We start from the raw sequence: 20,314 nt of genomic DNA, 5'->3' as shown, positions 1-20,314 counted from the left end.
TTATGGAGACCATCAAAACATAAAGGTTCCCTGATGGAGCATTTAACTAGGCATCTATCTAAACTAAACATGTCTTGAATATCATTCCTAGAGTAAGAGGACTATTCTATGGAAAACTAGAACAGAACAATATATTGAAAGTTTAATGTATTTCTCTTTCTTCTTATAGACAGTGATCTGACACAGACAGAGCTGGACAAAACAGAGGTCCTAGTGACAGCTGAAAAGTGAGTTCTGGGAAATAACAGTAGACATTTACTGACTTAAGTTGGCTAAAAAAATTATTTCTCAAAAACCACTTAGATAAAAAATGAAAAGGATGTTTTTCCATGCTGGTGAAGAATGCTGGCTCCTCAGTCAAACAGACCTGAGTTCCTAACTGTGCTACATTTTACATGTGTGATTCTGAGCAAGAAGCTTAACATTTCTGAGATTTAGTTTCCTTGTCTATACTTCGGGTACTTGGGAGGACTGCATGTGACAAAGCATGAAAAGCTTGGTGTTCGGTTCATAGTAAGGGCTTAAGCAGTGTTATTTATAGCAAAGAGCCTGTCCGTGGACCTGGACGAGCTAGTTCTGTGAAATACATTGCTATTACATATTTTTTTTTTAAAGATCTTATTTATTTATTTGACAGATAGAGATCACAAGTAGGCAGAGAGGCAGGCAGATAGAGGGGGAAGCAGGCTCCCTGCTGAGCAGAGAGCCCAATGTGGGGCTTGATCCCAGGACCCTGGGATCATGACCTGAGCTGAAGTCAGAGGCTTTAACCCACTGAGCCACCCAGGTGCCCCTGCTATTACATATTTAAACAAAGGTCAGGATCACAGGAAAATACCTTTCAGATTTCAAGAGGATGCTTTGCCTCCTTTGACTTACTACGTCTCAAAATAATCTGCAGGAGAATTGATCCAAAAAAGAATATGCCAGTATGAATATTTATATTTAAATTATATAGTTTACATAAGTATTTATAACTGTTGAACTACAGGGAAAAGTTACCAAAGGTCGAAGGGTGGAGATGCCTGGATTCCTTATTATTAGTAAAGAAGCATGAATATTTGGGGTTATGGTTGAGAAATAGATGTATGTGAATAGAGCAGGATAGAGATTTAAATCTTGTCTCTTTGGGAAATTCTTAAAATGTTTTGATTTTATATTGTGGCTCTTTTATTAATTTTAATTTTTGTTTTAACATTTGCATTTAGGGACCAATTAGAATCCCCTCTTATTCATTTTATCTGCTTCTCAGTCTTGTTTTTATTTTGTATACTATGTGTTGAGAAAATATTATCTCATGTAAAAACCTAGTAAGATAGGAAGCAACAGTTTTTGGATATTTTAAAAAAGAATATTTAAAACTTCATGATTAAACCTTTCAAATACAGTAAAAACTTCCCTAAGATTTTTAAAAATTTTATTTATTTATTTGACAAAGAGATCACAAGAAGGCAGAGAGGCAGGCAGAGAGGGGGTGGGGATGGCAGGCTCCCTGCTGAGCAGAGAGCCCAGGGCAGGGCTCGATCCCAGGACCCTGAGATCATGACCTGAGCCGAACGCAGAGGCTTAACCCACTGAGCCACCCAGGCATCCCCCTAAGATTTTTTAAAAAAGATTTTATTTATTTGAGAGAGAGAGCATATGTGAGAGAGAGAAAGAGAGCACGAGCAGTGGGAAGGAGCAGAGGGAGAGGGAGGAGCCAACTCTGCTGAGCAGGGAGCCTGTTATGCAGGGCTTCATCCCAGGACCCTGAGATCATGACCTGACCTGAAAGGCAGTTGCTTAACTGAGCCGGCCAGGCGCCCTCCTTGAGTAAGATGAATAAAAAGACAAATCTAACAAATACTTGGTTTTGACTAATTCTAAAATCTTTTTATAACAAAATGAGGTATAAGATACTTTTAAGTATCTATATATACATGTAATGTGCTTATACACAGAGCTTATTATCTGTAAACCAAAAAATTGACAGTAAGAGAACAGTTTGAGAAAAACCTACTTTACATTTAATAATATTGTAAATATAAATCCTGAGACATAAAACATTGCTAAAACTGGAAATTTAGGTTATTTGGAAAGAATAACCTTTGTTCTTTGACATTGAGCTCTTTAAAAACTGTCTTTATATGTGTATCTTAAGCCCCTAAGATAGTGCCTGAAACTTAGTAGGTATTAGTTAAATGTTGAATTTTTAAAAGTTTAAAAATATTTTTTTCACAATATAAAAGATCTTTAAACTTTTAAGATGTATTTATCGGAAATGATTTTAAATTCTTCATTACAGCACATGTATTTGTAACGTGACATAACTAGAAACCATTATAGAAGCTGGTTTAGGATGTAGTACAAGATTATCTGATATGTCATAGCAAGAATAATCATAGAAAAATATAGCCAGTCTGACATCAAAAGTCTGATGGGTTCTTTATTTATTTATACATTTATTTATTTATATTATTTATAAGTTATATTCATAAAGACCACCTTTTTTCTTAAAAATACAACAAATAACTTATAAATTGTTTTAGAGTGCATATTAGGAAATATAGGCTCTCAAGTATTTTTTTTTTTAAGATTTTATTTATTTATTTGACAGAGATCACAAGTAGGCAGGGAGACAGTCAGAGAGCTAGGAGGAAGCAGGGTCTCTGTGGAGCAGAGAGCCCGATGCGGGGCTCGATCCTAGAACCTTGGGATCATGACCTGAGCCAAAGGCAAAAGCTTTAACCCACTGAGCCACCCAGTCGCCCCTTTCAAATATGTTTTAATTAATAATAAATCACATTAATATGTAAATAATTAAGTTTTTACCCCACGTATCACAGCCTTGATAATGGGTTTTGAGTATCACCACATGAATGAACAGAATGCCAGATTGTGGTGTGGTCTGTCTAAATAACGCTTGTCTGAATGTTAGGCTTTGTCTGGAAATTGAATGAGAAAGTGCTTTAAACAGGAAGGAGTCTAAAAATCAAGAAAAACTTGATGGATGCTAAGCAATTTTTCTTTTCAATTTAGATTATCTTCAAATTTACGGCACCATTTCAGCTTGTCATCTGTTTATTCACATTATTTTCCTGACACTGGAATTCCAGAAGTGACCACTTGTCATTCCCGAAGTGCCATAACTGTGGATTATATTTTCTATTCTGCTGAAAAGGAAGATGTTGCCAGGCAGCCAGGTAAAGAATACATGTAATCTTGCACTGTGCTTGAGAAGAGAGTAACTCCAACCTCGGGCTGAGTTTGAGAAAGTTAGCTAAACATCTAGGTGACGTTCTAAATTTAAAAGTTAAAAAAATTTTTTTGGTAATGTATTTGAGTAAATCAGTTAATCACCTGTAAAACATGGAAGCAGTGAAGGACCTCAAAGCAAATTATCGCCTAAGAATTACATCCTTAGCTCCTCCTTCCAGTGCCAGTCAGCTTCCCAGTTACGAGCCTCTCGTATTGCCCTTTAGTTTTACTTGCCGTAAATTTACTGGGTTTCTTTTTGTGTATGTGTGACAGCAACATCAGGTAGTTTTGTACTTAAATTTTACTAACGCATACTGCCTTCATGGGAGGACCTTGTTGTATTGCCAGCAATGGACCGTTGTGTCATGTTGACTCTGGATCTTTCTGGAAAGAGAAGTCCATTATATGAATATGTGATTTCAAAAAGCAGAGGTGATTAAGACAGTTTTCCTTGTACGAGTCAGTGAAAGTAAGGTTTTAAATATTAACCAAAGGACTTAATGTGGAGAACAGAATGCAGTTTAAAATGACTAGAAGTCAGAGAATATCATTCAGAAAACTTCACAAGTCTAAAATGTGGGCAGCTGTTCTGTCTTTTCTGATTTCCCTTTTCCCTTTTTTTGTGCTACTTTTCTTTTCTCCTTTTTTCTTCTGCTTGTTTTCTCCTTCCTACTGAGGATAACCTGTATTAGTAATACTCTGGATGGCTTACTCCTCCCCAACTAAGATCAAGTCTATGAAATAGGCTTGCTGCTTTGAATTTGTAGTCGGGGTCTGGGAGTTGTCATGCTCCAAGTGTTCACTAGGTGGCAGTAGTGTGCCACGGACCGGCATATCAGATGGTCCTCTGACTCTACTGTGGGCCCTGACTCATAAACCAGTGTATACTAATTTAATCTCCAGGCACCCTATAAACTTCCTACTCAGCTGTCGCTGGGTGTGTCTGGTTTATACAGCTATGGGATAGTTGATTAATTTCTTATGTAGTCATCAATCTCACATTACTTTTTTTTTTTTTTTTAAGATTTATTTCTTTTAGAGAGAGCGAGAGAGCATGTGTGTGAGCATGGGGGGAAGTGGGAGTGGCAGAGAGAGAGAGAGAGAGGGATCCTAACCAGACTCTGCATTGAGCTTGGATCCCATCGTGGAGCTGACCCCACAATTCTGACACCATCACCTGAGCCAAAACCAAGAGTTGGAGGCTTAACTGACCGGATTGTCCAGGCGCCCCTCAAAATTACTTCATTTTTAAATTTTTATTATTTTTTAAGGATTTTATTCAGCACAGAGAGCATGCACAAGTTGGGGCAGAGGGAGAGGAAGAGGGACAAGCAAGCTCCCTGCTGAGAGTGGAACCCCGGTAGGGGTTTCGTTCTCCACCCTGAGATCATGACCTAAGCCGAAGTCAGATGCTTAACTGAACTGAGCCACCCAGGTGCCCTTCAGATTACCTTTAACGTACTTATGTGTTGCACTGATATTTTCTTCTAAAGATTATTTGCAGAACTCAAAACAAATTTGAACCAGGGAAAAAAACCAAACATCTGAAACTGCTGTGCCTAAGAACTATAATTAGCTTATAACTCAATATGAAATGTAATCATATTCTAAAAGCTGTTTCCCATTAGACTCCAGAAGGTTCTGAAGTTCTGTATCATCGTTTAAAGAAGAACTTGTATGATTAATTTACAATGACCTATTGACACAGTTTCTCTAAACATGTGTTTCCTTAATGTAGGAGCTGAGGTTGCTCTGGTTGGTGGCTTGAAACTTCTGGCCAGACTATCACTCCTTACGGAACAAGACTTATGGACTGTTAATGGACTTCCAAATGAAAATAATTCTTCAGATCATCTACCTTTATTGGCTAAGTTCAGACTTGAGCTGTGACTCTTCTTTGATTATATATACATACATATATATATATACTTTTCGATTTATATTCTTTTTCAAAAAATGTAAAATATTTCTTGAGAGTTTGCATGTTTATTTTTATGCCGTGGAGTTTCTGAAGAGGTCGTGTTAAATGCTTGAAACAGATATCAGAAGAAACAAGTTTACAACAATTTTCTTTGTAATACCGAAAAAATATTTTCCTGACAAGTGAGATCTAAACGTTTACTCCTTATTGTAAAAGAGTTGTAAATATTTTTTATTCTAAATCTCAGTAAAGTTGACAGTGATTTTTAAACATAGTGCATCCTCTTTAGTTAGTAAAGAATTTCAGTTGATGTTTTTGGCAAGCTTTATGGTGGATCCAAAGTATCTTTGAGTTCCTGCAAACCACAACTCGTTTCCCTTCCAGAAGGCCTGATTTCATTGTGAGGACCATCTGTTTGTTGAGTCCTAATTAGTTTATCTCAGAAATCGCTCACAAGTGTCCAACCAGCCATTTTAGTTTGGTTTTGAGGGGGCTTGATAATGCTTCTTAGAATTGTACAGATTGCTTAATCCGTCTTTACTCCTCTCCTGAGCCGTGGACGATGTCTGCATTTTGTTGGGAGTTGTAGGTCACTGTAACTAAGAGTTGAAGTGCTTTACAGACGCCCTCTTTCCGTCCTGTGACAGGCAGACCATTCCAGCATGCCTGAGAGAGGCAGAGACTGGGTTAGAATGCCTTTGTTTGCCTAGCAGTTTGTGGGGGGTTTTGGTTTTTTATTTTTTTCTCTTCAGTTTCAAGAAGAGATTCCCGGGTTGGAGGAGAAACTTTATTTTTCTGAACCAGTTCTGTGGAAATTTATTTTATTAGGAAACTTGTCTTTAGAACAAAGTGGCAGCTATAAGATTCTTTTGGTTTTGCTCAGATATTTAGGAAGCCCATAGAACTAGTGGGGAGATACCAACTTGGAGACCTAATACTCCTAACTAGTAATTTTAACTGTCTTAGTGGTATTGTTTCTAAGATGTTCCTTTGTTTTTTTCTTTCCTAATGAGGCAGCAGTGTGACGTGGTGCTGACATTTTTTTATAAAGTGGTCAAGAGCAGGTCTAGTGAGTCCCACAGTTGGCGCTCTGTGTTTGGATCAAACATTTTAAAACAAAAAAGTTAATGTGTCCTCATTTTTAGACAATAGGATAAAAAAATTATGCACATTTTTACTAAGTAGTAATTTTATATTCAATTATACTGAATTATAGAAGTTTTTACAATGGGTGTTCTTCATAGAATGCCTTTCCTGAAATTAGAAAGCAGTATTTACTCCGGGTCCTGGACTTTAAAGATTTTTGTACTAAAGTATATTTACTACAGTTATTTTTTGAGAAAAGAAATCAAATGACTACCTGAACAAGGCGTGTAGGTTATGAGGATTTACCTATGAAAAATGATAAGTATTTTTAAATGTTTAATTTCTCACTTTTTTGGGTTTTTACTTACAGTATTAACTGTAGTTCTAAGACTTTCCACGTTTTCTAGTAACAGTTTGCAGAATATTGTGTGCTCTAATTAACAGATATTGTCCTCATCAAATAATAGTATGATTAATCCCTTTTAATATTGGGGGAAGAAAAATGAAAATGCATTAATTACTCCTTTGTGTTCTGTGAGTTTATTAACAGATAACTTTGTGTATAGGTCATTGTTGCTAAACTAACATCTCTGAAAACCTCTGTGAAAATTTAATTTTTTATGTCCTGATCAATATATTAATTTTAGGCCCTTCTCATGTGCTTCACTTTGTAGAATAAATCCATAAAAATGCTTTCCACTTGAGCATATAGGACGTAGTATTTTGTGAACTGGAGGCCAAAGGGTCAGTGCAACCTTCTGACAGGTTTTTGAAGCTCTGCTAAAATGAACTGTCCACTTGTCTTTACTTTTTTTGGTCAGAATTGGTGATTCTGTTGGAGCCTTGTATTTACCTGCCAAAAAGCATTTAAATCTGGTTAATCGCTTAAGCCAAATCACCCCCAGGCGGAAGTGCTGTACTGGCCAAGTTTTAAAATGGAAAGAGATACTGTGGAGTAAGAAATGTTGGTTTTCCGATACCTTTTGATATCAAGATAATATGCATGTTTGAAATCTTGTCTTTTTTTTTTTTTTTTTTTGGAATTTAACAACTGTTGGCTTTTAACCCTTTGCTTTCCTAAAAAACCAAGTTAGAGATCCAGAGAATTCAAGGATTTGGGGAAACAGAAGTCATTTGCACTTCATCTCTATGAATCAAATAATAAATTATTACTCTAGTGTATCTGTGCCTGGAGGTTTTGTGGTAGGTGTGCTAAGTGTGTCCACTGGGCTGTTGTTCCTTCTAAACTATTTCATTACCCTACAACCTGTATTACTTAGAGTGATGCTAACATGTAAGTGAATTCAGATGTGGCAAAACAGAATAGTGTTGAATACAGGGTCTGAAAATTGTGGAAGAAGATAAGGGTGAGGGAGTGATAAATGAGTTTACTAGGACAAGTAAAAGGACAAGAAAAAAATAAATCACACCCTCTTACATACATTTTTGGAAGAAAAACAATCCTTAAGTTTCCAGGATGGTTTTTATTAAAGTCCCATGCTGTGTATAAACATACAAGTGATGAGAAAAACATTAACTTGAAACATGCACTTATCTGGCATTCTCTAAAATACCATTATACAACTTTTCCTTTACTTAGAAAAATACCCACTAAAACAATCACAGTTTTCCTTAAAGGTTTAAAAAAAATGTATTGGCCAGAACAAAGTCCAAGAGAATAAACAAGATTCTGAATTGTGTGTCAAAAAAACTGTACAAGGTTGTACATAAAACTATAGCTTACAAAAGCCTTGGGTATAGTAAGAATACAGAATTAAGATTTCCAAAGTTCTATTTACCAATATCTATTAATAAAATCCTTATGAAATAATTGACTTAGAAAAAGTGAAATGTTCATGATTTCAAAGTGTATAGAAAATACTAGATATCACTTTCTGAAATAAAGTGTACTCAAAACAGCACATGGAGTCTGAAATCAAGATTTCTGTCATCCATTTAAACTTTGCATATATCCCCATAATGGCTTAAGCATAAAATTTCTCTTGCACTAATAACTTTAAAAACTAGATTCAAATCATCTCATAGTTTTATCTTTTATTTTTTGAATAATAGCCAGTTTTTAAATTAATTTTGGGGGGAATAAATCATGTCATTTTTTGTTTTGTTTCTGCCTAAATATCATCTTAATCAAATACCTGCGCTAGAATGGAAGAGTCTGGTACCTTTCTCAGATCTTTTAGAAATCAACATAATTCCACAGGCAGTAAAGCTAGAATGAAAACTAAGAGCATTTTAAATTACTTTTCATGTTTCTGTGACTAACCCTGGCTCTGGGGGACTGAATCTTACCATCGAGAAGGGAGTGGAAATCAGGTTACTAATTGAATCACCAAACCAGCGGTGGTTTTAAGGCTTGTACATCAGCGTCTTAGAATAGTTTGTGTTCCTATTCTTTACCCTTTTTTGTGGGGAAAAAAAGGGGCTCTGCAGCTGATGACATTCTGTATTTTGGATGGGACAGTACTTAAGTAAAACTTGGAAAATCCTAGTCTAAGCTCTTAGAAAGATCACCGTGGTATAAATGGTGTACTATTAGTGATAATAAAATTTCAGATTGGCAAACATAAGATACACATATCTTATTTTTCACAGAGAGAGCTAAGTCAGTATTGTTTCAGAACAACTCAAATATTTCAGTAGACGTGGTCATGAGGCTGCAAATGAGTTTGCCTTATGAAGAGATACAAAGATAGCTCATCTTAACTCAAACTGACACTATTCTTAGAGTGATTTTAGTTCAGAATTTTTAACTTCTCTATTTTAATGTAATTGAGATGTCCACTTACTTGGTCCTTTTCACGTAAAGGACGCTAAACTTCCTTCTTTTTCAAGAAAATAATCACTTTCCATTAATGCCACTGAGTTTTAACATAAAGGGAGCCCACGTGCACATGGCCGAGGGATGAGGTCACCTTCAGTGGTTTTAATGGTACAGAATCTCAGTGAGCAGATTATTTTTCTACTCCCCATTCTAAAATCACCTTCAGGCAAAGAAAGCCAGAGAGGAAGTCCTGGCAACTGAAATAACACTTGTGTTGACTAGCAGACTTCATGTACATCTGCGAGTTGGCCTCCTGTGTTGGCACAGCCGCCGAGCTACAACAGACGAAACAGAAGCACACTCTTGATGGTGACAATGTACACACTTGACGAGTAGAGCTCCTCTCCGCGGCCCGCAGTCCGAAGTTATACAGACACGCTGTCCTTCACGGACTCCGTCACACTCGAAGGTAGAACCCTCTACCTGAAGACTTTTCCATTTAAAAGAAGTTTCTGTTTCTCTTAATTCATCGCATTTTCCAATACCAGTTCCTAGGTCATGAAGTGGTACTTCAAAGAGAGGGCCTGGAAAGGGACCACATGTGCCACCTTTGGTCTTAATATAAGACATCAGGACCCCTCCCTGACAACAGTGAGTCCTCCGAACCAACGCCTGACTCAAGAGTCTAAAAACTGGATGGGACGTGAACAGAAAGGTTATCTGGTTCTCAAGACTCTGCCGATTCTCTCCTGGCCTCTGCCTTTCTGAGTGTGTGGTTGCTGGAGGTCCTTGCAATACTGCTAAATGTGTGTCACAGTGCCGTGACCTCTTGTGCTTTTTTTGCTGGAGTTTGCAAAGTTTAAATATTAGTGACAGAACACAGACTACCTTCGGATCGTGCTTTTTGTTTTGAAAAAACAAAAACCGCTGTCAGTGAATGCTTTAAGAAAGATTAAGAAGTAACTCCAAGGTCCTGAAAAGAGTTTCCCGTATTGCCAGAAAAATTTCAGTGCTTTTTAGTAAAACACTTGGTATAATACCTTAATCCCATTATATGTGTGCACCAGGAAAAAATTCCAAACTTTCTGGAAATCCCCACTGAAGTACTGGGGAAATAATACAAATAGAATATAAAAAAACAAAACACCATTAAATTTGCATATCTGATGTCAAGATGCTGAGGTAATATTGACTGCTTAAAAAAAAAAAAATCCCACCAATTCTTGCCTCTGTTATTGCTGAAAAAAGACATTAATACTGGCTGAGTTACCTTACTATATCAAAAGTGGGAGAGAGGGTTTCAGGAACATTTACTACTGGTGAGGAGGCATCATGTCCAAAAGCAAGTAAATAAAAGTAGGTCAATGGGAAGATAGAAAACTACAGTTACATATGACCCTTTCTATCTGTGGTGAGGGGGACAGTCCAACCCCAGTGGGGTTTCTTCAGCCTTTTCATGGTGGCCCCTTCGTGACTTTCAACGTTAATTGTTACCACCCACTCCGATTCCATGTCCAAGTGAATCCTTAAAAATAAAATCCACAGGTTCTCAATAAATAGCTGCAGTTCCTCCTGAAATGCTGGGGTAAAGTGCAGAGAGAAGCACCACGGAAGCCCTCTTGCTGGCTGATATGGCTTGCCTAAATTCGGATTTGGTAGCCCACCTCATTCAGCGTGCTGAGGTCAGCCACCTTCTCAGGCAGTGCGGGCCTAGGGGTCAAAGGCAGGTGGGGGAGAGGGAAGGGATAGAAAAAGATCACTTAGTATTTGACTCGGAGAACTTGACTTTGAGTGCTTGCCCCCAGCGCGCTCCGCCACACCCCACCCCTCCCCACGCTTGGTTCCCAGCTTGACCTTGTGTTCTCAAGTCCACTCTGATGGGATGTAGAGAACATTTTCACAGGCTTTTCAAGGTAGAGCTGAAAAAAACCTGATAGGTTGCCGGATGAGTCTGTCCAACTCGAAGCCTGCCTTCGGTCACACTCTAAGTTCTGAAACCCAGTATCTGTGAACCTTGCAAGGATCTAAAAACAAATCACTTGTAATCCAGTAGAACTAAAAACCTCAGCCGGACTGTCCTTGAAACCTGGGCTTCCTGATGCTTACGCCCTGGGGGAAATCCAGCAACTACAAGACCTCTCAGGTGCCAGGTTCGCACAGAGAGGTCCTCGGCTCTCTCTGATGGAGGATTACTCTTCCAGGCCCCAGTGCATAAAATCGGGGCAAATCCTTTCCAACTCATCTGAAAAAGCATGTCAGTGTGGAAAATCATTCTGTGACAAATCCTCTGTTTTCCCTCAATACATTTTCTCAAGTTCGAATAAGCATTTAGGTGAGATCATGTCAGAAAGTACTTGAGGCTGGAAAAAGAAAATCAGTAAGCACATCACCTGTCTTCATTAAAGACATTTCCTCAATGATTTCCCGAGATAAAAGTACGCCTACGCGTTCTCCCAACTTCATTCACAGTTTTTCCACTTCTTAGCCTCCTACCTTCTCTGCTGAGAGAGAACTGAGCTTCTAAACCTAATGAAGGTTCAGTATGGCTAGGGAGTTCACATTCAAAAGTTGCATGTTTATCATGTTGCCATTTTTATCAGAAGACTGAAGATACTTTTAGGCTACCCATGAACCTTAAGTGTTTGAAGAAAAGAGACCAGAATGAAAATATAACAGTTTCTTGGTTTATCCTCTGAAGGGTTTCCTCATAGCCAATAGCTTTCCCCTGGCAGGAAAGTGCTCCAACTCATGTGGTGTTGACAGAGCCAGAAATCAATAGCTAATATCGAGGGGCCACTTAAGGACACGAGGCTCAAATTTTGGCAACAAGTTCTACTGCCCTACATATTCGCATCCTGTCCCTCTGCCTGCCTTCATCTCCCCTCACTCCCTTCCTCTTCACCCCTCCCCCCTTTCTCACAACAGCCTATGAACATCCCCTCTGAACCCGATGATTTGAAGTGGTCGAGAAACCTTCCCTAACTTGTTCCTTGGCGTTGCTAAGGAACTTATGAACCTACCCATCTTTGTGCTGCATGAAGCTGATTTCTCAGAGTGACCACGTGCCCTGCTTTACTGATCAGGAATCCTGCCTCTCGTTTCTGTCTCTGGTCGTGGTCCAAGGGTGCCCAGATGATGCTGACAAATACGGCTGGCAGAGGATAGAAGTCCCTGGACTTCCTTGCATGAAAACCCCTGCTCACCGGACCAGAGAGCTCAAGGCTTCCGACCTTTGGGCTGATGGTGTCCTCCAGCCATACATGCCCTAGAGATCAGCCATTCTCTATCGAAAGAGCCACTGGCAGAGTGGACCCTAGGGGCCACTGTGAGGACCATTCCTGAACTGGCAGCTAAAGGGAGCACGCTTCAGCCTGAAGGTTCAAACATAAGTTTATATCTCTGCCCTCGCCCTCAGCCCACTAACATGGAGAGACCTAGGGCTCTTGTGGACAAGTCTGGTTCAGAGTCCATTTGTATCCAGTTCATTTTTTCTTTTTTTTTTAATTATTATTTTTAAAAAATTTATTTGAAGGAGAGAGAACAAGCAGAGGGAGCAGCAGGCTCCCACTGAGCAGGGAACCCAACGCAGGGCTCAATCCCAGGACCCCAGGATCATGACCTAAGCCAAAGGCTTAACCCAATGGACCACCCAGGGGCCCCTCTAATTCATTTTTTCAAAAAGCCCGAGATAGAGTCTCTGTTTTGCTTCCTTGCGTGAGGTGTGTCATCTTTTCAAACAGCTAATATGAGACTTCCTTCTTCAGGGAGACTCCCCATAAGTTAGCATCACCCTAAGGCAAATGTGCTTAGAAAGGCAAATCTACTTCTCCCCTCCTCCATGGGCCACACTTTTAGAAAATTCAGCAATCAAAAAAAATTCACTTGGCGAAGGATAATTTGAAGTATCCCCATTCCTCACTTAACTATAGGATTAAATAGAGGGGACATTTCCTAGAGCGATTAAAATATAATTTCCAGGGTGCTTGGGTGGCTCAGTGGATTAAGCCTCTGCCTTTGGCTCAGGTTGATCTCAGGGTCCTGGGATCAAATCCCGCATCGAGCTCTCTGCTTGGCTGGGAGCCTGCTTCCTCCTCTCTACCTACCTCTCTGCCTACTCGTGATCTCTCTGTCAAATAAATAAATCTTAAAAAAAAAAAAAAAGAAAAGAAAAGAAAAGAAAATATAGTTTCCACACTACCTTTCCTGGTGGTAGAGCTGCATGACCATATACATACTCCTTATCCAAACAAATTAAATTTGTAGTGAATGTTTTTTTCCTTTATCTGATGTTTTTAATGATCTCTGTGGGGCAGTCTGTTACGTGGCCCTCCACATCCACTCTCCCCTTCTGTCTTAGTAAAAAAAAACCGATTTTCAGCTGGGCCCAGAGCTATCAAAAACACAAACCACGTCTCCCAGCTTCTTTGAAGCCGGCCAAGCATCAGACTAAATTGTAACCACCGAGATTGACATGGAGGTTTACCAGACAGCTCTTCCAAAGACAACGAGCATGTGCCCTTCCTGGGTTCTCCTGCTCTCTCTTCTGTCTTGTGGAAGTGATGGTTGGACCGTGGCCCCCAAGGTGGGACACTGAAGAAGCGGAGCAGTAAGACGCCCCATACTGTCTCTTTTGAGCCACTTTCCCATCCTGGTGAGTCCCAGCCAAGTCCTAGCCTCCCCCCCCAATCTTACCCTCCACCAAACCTGATCCTGACCGGGATCACGTCCGTCTGTTAACTCACTAATACAACGCCAGCTCCGATGCCAGTCATGGTGGGTGTTGAGTGGGCCTGAGGGAGTTTCGCCTGGGGAGTGAGCACGTGTTCCTAGAAGTTCTCTAGATTCCACTTAGAAGTAGCCATACCCTACCCCAAATCCAAAGACTCACTTATGAGAGTCTGTCTTCCTCCCCCCGGGGCCCTGCACGGGACCAACGCCATGGTGGCTCTTCACACCTCCCCTTGTCTGTCAAGAGTAAGCCACTCCTGGACGGTGGCTGCCCATTCCAGCATCCTCCACAGCACGCACCTGTAAGCTCACCCCAGTTCCTGCACCTTCCTTCCCGACCCGGCCCCTCTCTCAACAGAGTCCCACTTCTCCTTCTCTGAAACTCTAGTCACTGTGCTGCCCTCCCTCTGTGAGAACAGCGCTAGTAAGACACGAGCCCAGCATGGTTTCCCGGGTGGTGGAGTAGATCCGTGCCGACCTATTTTCTCTCCCTCAGTCCCTCAGTCCTGGGCTGGGAGGTCAGCGGCGGGATGGGCTGCAGGGTCCCGGGGCTGGAGAGGAGGACAAACCTGGCCGCTCAGTCCTGGGATGTGGCCTCCACAGAAGCCATTTTTTGCCCACTCACCTGAGCCCCTCACTTTGGAGCCCATCAGCTCGGAGGAAACGGAATTTTCACCACATTCTTCAAAGTGAGTGTGTTCTTAAAACCTCACCCTTTATCTTTACCCTTGGTCTACTACTGGCTCCCTTGAAAACAGATGGACTTGAACTTGGGGGGGGGTCTCTGAACTCCTTTTTTCTAAACCTTTCCTTAGCACCTGCACCAGTCACTCCCCTTACCTACCCTGGCAGGAATCTTCCGGGTGCTGAGAAATCACCATTATAAGTACCTTTCATTTAGCTGGCCCCTACGAGGCACCAGGCATCGCTCTGAGAGGTTTCCAGGGATTAACGGAGTCTCAACCGTAACCTGACGGGGCTGATACTCTTCCTACCCATTTCACAGAGGAAGAAATCGAGGCCCTGAAAGGGAACTTGCTTAAAGCAAACCTGCATGTTTAGCAAGTGGGGGAGCCAGAACTCACCCCAGAATCCAGAGCCCATGCCCTTAACCAGGGAGCAAACGGACCCCATCTCCCACTCCCCGCACAAAGCATCCCTCCAGCATCGAAGGATGACCCCACAACCACTCCAGCCTCTGCGCCATGCCATGGAATGCCCAACCCCATGTCTGGTCATCCCTCCACAGTCCGACCCAAAGGCCACTCCTCTCACGAAGTATCCGACTTCCTTCCCTCACAATGCATGACTCCTCGCCCCTATTGGCCAGCACACCTGCTGAAGACTCCTGCAGGCTCCTATCCTTTGGCCTGCCTCAGAGACTAGACAAATTGAGGACAGGGATCAAGTCCATTCAGCTTTGAATCCCTCCTGTTGAATTGCCGGTACTTCTCAGTTAAACTTGGGTCAAGTTCTCATTAACATGTAAACGGCGGATAGGGCTTCATTGCGTTACCTTCATCATGGGGTATTTTTAACAATGTCCTAAGCCAGGAATTCTAGTCACCATGATGACATTTTAAGAACTAACAAGTAGGAAGAAAAGAAAAACAATTTTTTTTCTTCCTGTACAGGGAGGCTTTATCTTACCTCTGAAAGTGGCCCAGGGAACCCGCCTGCTTGAAAAGCTAAAGTGGGTTGGCAAAGCACGGAGAACCGGAGGGCTTCCAAAGGAAAAGGACTAGATTGTCTCCTTCCTCTGCAGCCCACCCGCCCCCGCCCCCCAGGTATCCAGAACCCAGGGAAGAACAAAAGGCAGAAAAAAGAGTTCCACCGAGATCCCCCCCAACCCCGGTGAACTGCCTGAAAGAGGAAACACTTTCCTCTCCCAGCGATGCTGGCTGCAATCTTCCAGCCTGGCGAAGGGCAGAAGTGGGTTATCAGCCGGCCACCTGCCTGTGCACCCAGCCAGAAATGCTGCTCCCTCCTGGCCAGCAGCTCGCTCAGGGCCAGAGCTGGGCAAGCCTGTGCGTGGAGAGACCTCTTCCAAGGGCTCCCCCGGCTATACTTAGAATTCCACAAAGGGATTTATTTTTAAGAAACACAAGCACCGGGATGGTGATTCAGCCGGATCTGCACTTGCCCAGAACTTCTCATCAGATGCACGGTTATTATTTTAGGCTGAACACTCTCTTTCTCCAAACCCCTCCCAGTCCACGCAAGGGAAAGAGCTCCGAGGATTTTCCTACTGAGGGCTCTGGGCCAGCCTTCTGTTTGAGAAGCAGCAGGGAAGGGGACTTTAAGTTCCCGTGAGAGCTGCTTCCCTCAGCACACAAACGGATAATCCCGGCCTCATCTGTTGTCCTGTAAACGTATCCAGGGTGACTTAGGGGGACCGCTTGATGGCCTGGTCCTAGGTGTCCCCTTCACCCCAACCTCAGGCCTGCATTCCAGCTACAGCAAGGGCTGTTCGGCGGGAGGTAGGCTGAGGAGGACAGGATGGTGGTTCCACAGAGAAGTTTTCTATAGCAGAGAAACCCGAGTTTTCCATCCTTGTGACACGTGCTAGAAATTCACACTCTGGGTTTTTTGTTTTTGGTTTTTGGTTTTGGTTTTAAGTAAATTCTACAATGTGGGGCTTGAACTCACGACCCTGAGATCCAGAGTTGCACACTATACCGACTGAGCCAGCCAGGAGCCCCCACACTCTATATTTTCAATGTGATCTTTTGTTCCAGGTAGCTGGGAATAGATATGGGACTTCCAATTTTTCAGGGTGTCTCAATCTTATATTAAATTGGTTTGTGGTTCATTGCCTTGAACCAAATCTATACATAAAATATGAGTAGTATTCACCACTGCCTCCTAAACCTCAACAGTCCGGGGACAGTGAACCGCCTCCTAGGCGGGCAGAGTGGCCCCTCGAGACTCGCACACAGCCTCAGGCAGCCTCCGTGTCCACGAAGAGCTTGGAGAGATTCTGTGTTGGCATCGTGAAGCCGCAAAAAGCCTCAGAACAAGAAAGTTCACGGCAGCATGTTGGGGACCAAGTGGGGACGTCACATCCTAGGGATGAACGGATCAGCTGGTGTGTGTCTGTGTGAGGCTGGGTTTAAGAAAAGAAGCAGTCACGCAGAAGGAGAGCCTCCAGGGCTTCCCCCAAGCCCGCCATCCCTTTTCTGTCCCTCTGACTAAGGCCTCAGTTTGGGGCATCTCCTCTCCTCCCCGCTCAACCCCCGCCCCCTCTCCCCTCAGCAGTTGCTGGGGAGCAGAGGTCAGGGGGCCTGACTGGCAGCCAGGAGGGGAGAAAAAGACTCCTGCAACTTGCCGGGTACTTACTCACCCACAAGAATTTACTAAGTAACACTGTGTGCCAAGTACCCTGTAGGTCTCAGGGTTACAGCAGGACGAACAGCAGCTCCTGCTCCCACTGGACCCAAAATCCATTCCCTTTCTTCTGATGGAAATTTGCCTCTTGTTTCTCCCATTTGAGTAGGATACACTTCTGGGGTGTAGCCCATCTATGACCACTTCGGGGCTGCCTGATCGGGAAGCACGAGCCACCTCTCCTGTTCCCACTTCTTACTCCTGTCTCCCCTAAGGTCGCAGCCCCGGAGGGTGGGCAGCACCCTCGGGTTCATTCACCCTCACACGCAGACACACCCATGAAGACCAGTTTAGCTCTAGTCCCTGTGGACTCGGGATTCTAGAAAGGGATACCCAGGAAGGGAGCAACTCTCACATGGACGGCTTGGTCCTCCGTGTTAAGGGTATGGAACAGATTAAGGCAGGGAAGGCGCTGGCCCAGCATTTATAAGTTCAAGCAGAGACCTCAAGCCCTCCTCTCTCGTCTGGTCTGGCAGGGATCAGGTCAGGCTGAGCACCGGTTTAGGACTTAGGTCCTGTCTGGGTAGGCCTCTGCTGGAGGGCCACGGGAGGGCGGGCTGGTTCCTTCCCACTTGTCACCCTCATTCCAAGCCCAACCTGCTCCTCCCTCACATTCCTTGGTTCCTAGGACCATTCCTAGGACGGGAGGTATCCTGCTGGCGGGTGCAGGGCGGACGGACTCCCACCCAAGAGATTCGGCTCAGCAGGGACTCTCCCAGCCCTGCCCCTTCTTTCAAGGCCTTCCAAGGTAGGAGGCTCTGGCCAGAGACCAAGAGCCACAGGCCACTGTTGGAGATTCCAGGGCACAGCCTCCTCTTCTGCCCATGACAGAGAACCCATTGGGGATCCCAAAGGTGTCTAAACCCAAGAGGCTCTTCGCTCATTCAGGTCAGGAGGTCTTTGCTCATAGAGCTCATCACCCACCCTGCTTCTCCAAGCATCTCTGGTGACCCCAGACCCTGTGAAATCCCAGGAGAACTAAGTTGGGGAGTCCTTTGGGCTCCTAGCAGGAAACTCCACATCACCCGGGATCCTGGCTTAGTTCTCCCCCCCCCTTCCACAACCATTCTAAACATCTACTTTTCTCTTGCCTTTTTTTTTTTTTTTTTTTTTTTTTTTGTGCCTCCCCTCTCCTTTGCTTGCTAAGGACATTGTCTCCTTCCTACCTTTGGGGACATTTTCTTACCCGGGATGGAAGGGGAATGGAATGACTTCTCGGGCCTCACTCAGAATATGTTCAATACCATTAGCCCATGGAATCAAACTGATTTTCTAGAACTTCATTATCACTTCACAGCCTCACTTGGGCAACTGCCTGAAGGTGTCCCTACGAAACTTCATAAAAAACGGAGCAGGATGGGACGCCTGGGTGGCTCAGTTGGTTGGACGACTGCCTTCAGCTCAGGTCATGATCCCGGAGTCCCAGGATCGAGTCCCACATCGGGCTCTCAGCTCCATGGGGAGTCTGCTTCTCCCTCTGACCTTCTCCTCGCTCATGCTCTCTCTCACTGTCTCTCTCTCAAATAAATAAATAAAATCTTTAAAAACAAAAACAAAAACAAAAAAAACGGAGCAGGAACTCCCTGGTCCCGCTTGGGGCCAGCTGTGAAAGGAGACCTGATCTTGAGATGGGGCTTAGTAGCCTCTGTGACCCTGAGGGTCTCCAGCAGGGTGGGCCACTCTCCCTAGAGCCACAGTCCGCACCGAGACAGATGACCAAGAAGGGAACTCAAAGAGGGAGGAAAAGGGAGGAGGAGAATCACCGACAGCGAAGAAGAGCAGAGGAGGGACAGAGGCGGGAAAGAGGAGCCAGAGGGCGGAGAGAGAACAAAGCCTCTCTCAGAGGTCCTTAGGGACTCTTGCCCCACTGGGGAAGAATGTCCCACATGGTCACTCCAAATAGCACGAGCCCCTTTCATGTCCATGCGGGCAGCCACCGGGGAACTGCTGGCATTTTAAGTGGAAATGTTCTCAGCGGGGGAGGATGAGCTTTGCAGGAGGTTTACCAGCCTTGCCCGGCCCCCGGCCCCTCCGCAGGATCTATCACCATAACAACTTCTCCTCCCACCTTACTTCTAACCCTTGTTCCAGCCAGGGTGAGGGGCGGGCGTCCTGGCTGCTACTGATAAAAAAAATAAATAAATTTTAAAAAATAATTATAAAACATGGATCTCAACCTCCGTCTCCCTGCCTCTCTTGGAACCACAGGAAACAATTTGCTCTGTGGGGATGGCGCTTTAAACACACCTAGGGGAGCAGAGGCTGACAAGGACTCGTGGGGTAGAGGGCGGGGGCGTCCCTGTCTCCCTCTTGACGCCCTGCCCGGAGCTGACACCTAGTGCAGGCTTTGCGGTTCGCCCTCCCACCCAGCTGACTCTTCTGTCAACCCAGTGACACTGATCCTCCTTTCCAGAAGGGTTATTCAGACGAGTGCAAAAACGGAGAGGAATGCAGGGCCGAAGGGATGCAGCTGTAGGGGAGAGGTCGGCAGGGATACGAAACCACTAAAATTATCCCAGCCCAGAAAGGGGCCGGGACCCCACCGCGGATGGGCCTCTTGCCTGTTATGGTAATATTCCACGCGCTGGGCCACTCCCAAGCTTCATGATGGCACCCGACACATTTAGAAATGATTTGATGGCCTTACGTAATGCTGAAAAAAATAACACAGTGACAGAGCCACCTCCCTAGTCCTGGCCATTCCACCGCAGGAGGCCTAGAATTTTGGTGGAGTTATTGGGTCGGTACCAAATGGCTCCCTTTCTCGATTCCTCACCAAATCAAGATTACCTGGAGAAAAGCCTGCTTGCTGAAGGACAGGGGTAGAAGCTGAGAAGCTGTTCTCCCCCAGACACACCTCTAGGAAGCAGGGTGTCCCGGGCTCTAGTCTGTGGCAATGGCGGAAGCTGGGATCTGGAGAGGGAGGGAGGGGCTTGGGGCTTCCGTACTTCTTGTCCTCCCTGGGTCACGCGGCCTTGCATTTTCTTTTCAGCCCTTGCTCCTCTGTCCCCTCGAGCCCCTGTGATCCCCGACCCAGCCCTGCAACTCAGAAAGCAGGGTTTTAGGAGGAATTAGTAAGACCTTGTAACACCTCAATCCACTTGAAACCTCGGCCAAGATATTTGCCCTCGAGAATCCCCTCCTGACGTCTAAACTGGGAAAAGAACTGGCAG

At 43.9% G+C, this 20,314-nt stretch overlaps 2 protein-coding genes across 22 annotated transcripts in view; one reads left to right on the top strand and one right to left on the bottom strand.

Annotated features, from left to right (window-relative positions):
* The window catches only part of ANGEL2 (angel homolog 2), a 34,301-nt gene extending 26,875 nt beyond the window's left edge, over positions 1–7,426 (top strand). For all 11 annotated transcript variants that reach the window (XM_059145000.1, XM_059144999.1, XM_059145001.1 and 8 more), the window contains 3 exons: positions 170–227; positions 3,019–3,182; positions 4,976–7,426. In XM_059145000.1, coding sequence (XP_059000983.1) covers positions 170–227; positions 3,019–3,182; positions 4,976–5,127 — 374 coding nt within the window. In that variant the 3' untranslated portion in view covers positions 5,128–7,426. The remainder of the gene's footprint in view (positions 1–169; positions 228–3,018; positions 3,183–4,975) is intronic.
* Positions 7,427–7,708: 282 nt separating this feature from the next.
* The window catches only part of VASH2 (vasohibin 2), a 39,328-nt gene continuing 26,722 nt past the window's right edge, over positions 7,709–20,314 (bottom strand). For 6 of the 11 annotated variants that reach the window (XM_059145014.1, XM_059145016.1, XM_059145007.1 and 3 more), the window contains 2 exons: positions 19,932–20,180; positions 7,709–10,736 (listed from right to left, as the gene is read on the bottom strand). In XM_059145014.1, coding sequence (XP_059000997.1) covers positions 10,667–10,736; positions 19,932–20,180 — 319 coding nt within the window. In that variant the 3' untranslated portion in view covers positions 7,709–10,666. Of the gene's footprint in view, positions 10,737–13,204; positions 19,795–19,931; positions 20,181–20,314 lie in introns of those variants that run through there. The other 5 variants (XM_059145011.1, XM_059145012.1, XM_059145015.1 and 2 more) reach the window with 2 other exon arrangements.

Source organism: Mustela lutreola, chromosome 14 (genome assembly GCF_030435805.1).
Source record: "Mustela lutreola isolate mMusLut2 chromosome 14, mMusLut2.pri, whole genome shotgun sequence".
NCBI lineage: Eukaryota > Metazoa > Chordata > Mammalia > Carnivora > Mustelidae > Mustela > Mustela lutreola.
The sequence above is the reverse complement of the archived record's forward strand: the minus strand, read 5'-3'. Positions and strand labels throughout refer to the sequence as shown.